The 4285-nt window shown below is 46.8% G+C and overlaps 1 protein-coding gene across 1 annotated transcript; it reads left to right on the top strand.

The window, feature by feature from the left end:
• Positions 1–2999: 2999 nt before the first annotated feature.
• Positions 3000–3903, top strand: BDW43DRAFT_317486 (uncharacterized protein; the record flags this gene model as incomplete). Its single annotated transcript, XM_032048544.1, has 2 exons — positions 3000–3530; positions 3655–3903. 2 exons carry the CDS (start codon positions 3000–3002, stop codon positions 3901–3903), a joined length of 780 nt encoding a protein of 259 aa, XP_031893636.1.
• Between the last annotated feature and the right edge of the window lie 382 nt (positions 3904–4285).

The following is a 4285-nucleotide window of genomic DNA, read 5'->3' as shown; positions in this document are numbered from 1 at the left end:
GAGAGAAAGCTTACGTTTTTTCACGCGACGGAGGCTTCTGCATAGACAAGCTCGAAGATATAACCAAAGATGAACTTTGCTCCAAGTGTTGCATGAAATCTATGCAGCTCAGACTTCAGGTGACTCGGCATATCACCAGGATGACCTTGATGCATTGAAGCAATCGTGCGGCATACCCATGACCTCTAATCCAGTTACTCCGGCGCCGGCTGGCACTCCACCTTCAGAGACGCCAGCGTTGTCATCTTATTGCCCAGGGATTCTGCAGAAAGCTCACATCAGCATAGTCTGATTTGTGCGAGTATGTACACTGTGAAAGCCGGTGGCACGGCAATTCAATTGCCAAAGCCCTCCCTGTAGCCATGGACCGACTTTTGGCATACAATGGCTTGCCCATGAGTTCTGATGAGCCGTTAACTGCAAGATACTCTGCCTCGGCAAAGTTTCCAAGTGCCTTATATACCAAGTCGTTGCCGAGGACACCTGTGAATCTTTAATGAAGCTTGACGGGCTTGGAGATAAGGAATACCATCTGCACTCCTGGGACCTGGAAACCAAATGTTTCAGTGAACACTAGGATCTATACTGCTTCTCTAATCTATCCAATCCTGTTCTTCCTAGTCCGACAGATATCCCTTTGTCCTGCTATTCCACTGTTATGATTATTCCTGAAGGTTGGGTGGAGCCCCCCGTCCAACTCAATCCTGCGTCCCAGAAAACTGCAATAAGTGGCATCTACTACAGAATGATGATACCTGTGCTGTAATTGTGGTGAAGTATAAGATCACTCTTAATTATGTTTACTAGTATAACCCTAGTATTAATGTATAATGCTTGAATACTCGAGCGGCGTTTGCCGTTTGTATCTGTGTGTGGGAGGAGCCAGAAGCCCCTATGCTGACGAGCGCTGGGCCTTCGGGCCCCATTGGGTCAGGGACTAGTCCGACATACACGAAGTGGTATCTTCTAGCAAATGGTGACATTTATGACTTGATCGCGATGAAATATGGTATTCTTGCCAGTCTTTTCTGTCAGCTTAACAGGAGAGTCAACTCGGCATGTGATAATATAATGGTGGGCAATGCTTACTGTGTGGGTCAATATGGAGACTTTAAGATTATAGATCACTGATTGTCAAAGCTTGATATTTATTGTCTGTCTATTCTTATTGTCATTTACTGTGCTTTACCTATGTATTGCTATTTATCACTCTTGAAATTTATAAATTCACTTTGATTGTCTATCTAAATCTTATCCAGTTAGTAGTGTATCGGAATAGACGTCTTTCTCAGATGAACTAGCTAAAGCCATCGATTATTTCTATTAGTCAAGTTTAACTAATCTATAAGTTCCAATAGCTTTTATATTAGACCTTCTCCCAGGTATCGCTACCATAAACCAGCCCAGTATCCCGACCGGCGAGTGCCCTAATATTATATTGCTGAAATCACTAATATCTCCTTCACTTCAGGCATACTAAAGTCTTTAAATGAAGCTAAGAGTCTTAGCTACTCTTATATCTATTAGCAGCATCTCCCTCTTTCTCACCAAGTAACTAAGGCTCACATCTCGCCACAGCCAATTTCTGCCCTTCTAATAATATCCCCAGTCAATCAGTAAAAACCTGTTCGGAACCAGTGACTAAGACCAGCAGCTCTCTCGGAGCAAAGAGCTGCCTGTATTAGCCTGCCTACACAGTCTCCTTCCTCTTCATTTAGGGACATTTTCCCTTATAGTGTTGAGTGCTGTACACGTGCACCAAGAATGGATCCTAAACCCTACCCCCGCCAGATTCAGAGGCTAAGCTAGTATCCAAGACCAAGTTCCGTCAAGCGAACTTGGCATGGTTCTAGATTGCTTTAACAGTGTTGTACGACGTACATGAGATTTAAAGGCAGTTGAGCTTGGGAGGACCGGAGATTTTCTTGATCAGGTGGAGGATAGCACGCACCGAGGCATTCCTCTAGCTGTATGGATGGGTAGGAACTAGGAGGAATGTCTGTATATAAGAGCCCTATAATGACTGAAATGACTTCCCGTGTCGAGCTCCCCAGCAATTGTGCTTATCGTCCCGCTCCAGCTTATCCAGGATGGTCGGCAAGATTCATGTGGCCAATGTTGGCCTCTTCGGTGTCTCGGGTGTCCTTGTGGCCGTAAGGATATGGCTGAGAAGAGACGAAACACCTTCAATGCCCTATAACCTGGATACTACTTTGCACTGTACCTGGTGGTAGGAAAACGACAGATCCATTCCTTGTGGGGATATTCTGTCTGCCTGGGGTATCACTCTGGCTGATTTCTGGAGATGGGTGATATTTTTCTCTTTTTCTTTGTGTGCCGCTCTGTATAGTACTTGGATAGACTGACTCCAGGTAGAATCCCGCTATTACTAAGATGGGCGGGAACTTGCTTGCGGGCTGTTTATACTATGTCAAGGTCTTTGAGGAACCTGTACTGATGACAGCTCCTTCTACTACCACCACTCAGCCGGCGCGCCGGATCCGACTCAACCGGGCCAAATTGACGCTTGTAATTAGTGGGATCTGGTTGAGTCCGGAAACATGTGCGATACATTTATTAACAAGTATCCCGGTCTGACCACGCCAGCTGCTGGTTGGGTGGAACTCGGAAATTGGCGCCTAGTGCCAGTACCCTGTGGGTTGACTACTATATAAGTTACCATATCTAATCGTCACGGTACCTTTTGACTGACTCTGGAAAGATCTGTACCGGAATCAAAGAATGGACACCCCCGTGCGGGCATGACTTCAGGCACGACTCTAACGGCCACTAACAGCATCCCAATGCCCAGCCCCCTCCAGCCAGATATAATTGAGAACTGCAACAAGGTCCGCCTTGTCAAGCCCGGCAATAACTGCAGCGCCATTACCTCCTAGTGCACCATCTCCCGGGACAAGTTCCTCCTGTGATTCTGGTATTTGCAGGGGTGCAGATCTCTCTTGCTGGATTACTACATCTGTATTTCGGTGGTTGGCAAAATGTCCACCGGCACAACAATGACCAAGCCCAGTCTTACTAATGGAGTTATGACTCTGACGTTCATCCGCCCGGGCATAGTTGATAGCTGCAATAAGTTTCACATGGTAGTTGAGGGCGATGAGTGTCACGCCATCGCAAACAGCAATGGCATCACGCTGGAGCCGCTTGTCTCCTGGAATCCCGAGGTGAAGACTGACTGCAGCAGTCTCTGGTTGGGTTACTATATCTGCGGCAAGGTCATCGGCGTAACACCCAGCCCAGCAACAACAACTGGCCCCACGGATCCCACAAACGGCATTGAAACGCCGACACCCATCCTCCCGGGGATGGTCGACAACTGCGACAAGTTCCACATGGTTGTCGACGACGACCAATGTGGGAACATAGCGCAGAAGTACGGCATCAGCTGGAACCAGTTCACCACGTGGAATCCCCAGATCGGCTCGGGCTGTTCCGGCCTCTGGCTAGGATATTATGTCTGCGTGAAAATCATAGGCGTGGCACCGACGACAACGACAACAACAACGACAGTTGGCAACGGCATCTCAACACCCACTCCACCTACAGCATCATGGAAACCCAGCTATATGCATGGAACACTCAGATCGGAACGAACAGCGGCGGCTTGTGGGTTGACTACTACGTTTGTGTCAGTATTGTCGGCGCGAACCCGAAGCCCACTACCACTACTACAAGCAATGGCATCGCAACACCAACGCCAACACAGACCGGGATGACAGGCAACTGCAAAAAATTCTACAGGTTGTGGACGGGGATAGCGGCGAGACGATCGCGAAGAAGGCCAGTATTACTTTGGCCAATTTCTATTTGTGGAATACAGGCGTGGGAAGCAGTTGTCAGACTCTGTGGCTGGGATACTATATATGTACGGGGGTGAAATAGGGGCACTTAGAAGATCAAGTTATCTCGAAACTGGTCACTCGGTCTTGCATGCCCCAGTAGTAGATAACCTTATGTGAGAATGAATTATATTTACTGAACACCTTCTATAGAAAAGAATAGGCCTGAAAAGTTAGGGCTAATCGTGGTGAGGTACCGGTCTGTACAGCTAACGACACCCATTACCAAGCCAAAACCAACTCGACCATTCCACATTTAAAAACTATTTCATTCAAATACACATGTTAGAGAAGGGGTATTAAGCTGAAGAAGGAGAACAGAGAACAAGAAAAAACAGTATTCCAATATAAAGATTAGACAATTAAAGATTTATAAAGGGCACATACTGCAACAAAACAAATAACTTAAATCTATGGCGCCTTTT

This window comes from Aspergillus alliaceus (assembly GCF_009176365.1).
Source record: "Aspergillus alliaceus strain CBS 536.65 unplaced genomic scaffold BDW43scaffold_185, whole genome shotgun sequence".
In the NCBI taxonomy this organism is placed as follows: Eukaryota; Fungi; Ascomycota; class Eurotiomycetes; order Eurotiales; family Aspergillaceae; genus Aspergillus; species Aspergillus alliaceus.
Note: the sequence above shows the minus strand (reverse complement) of the source record. Positions and strands in the feature narration are given on the sequence as shown.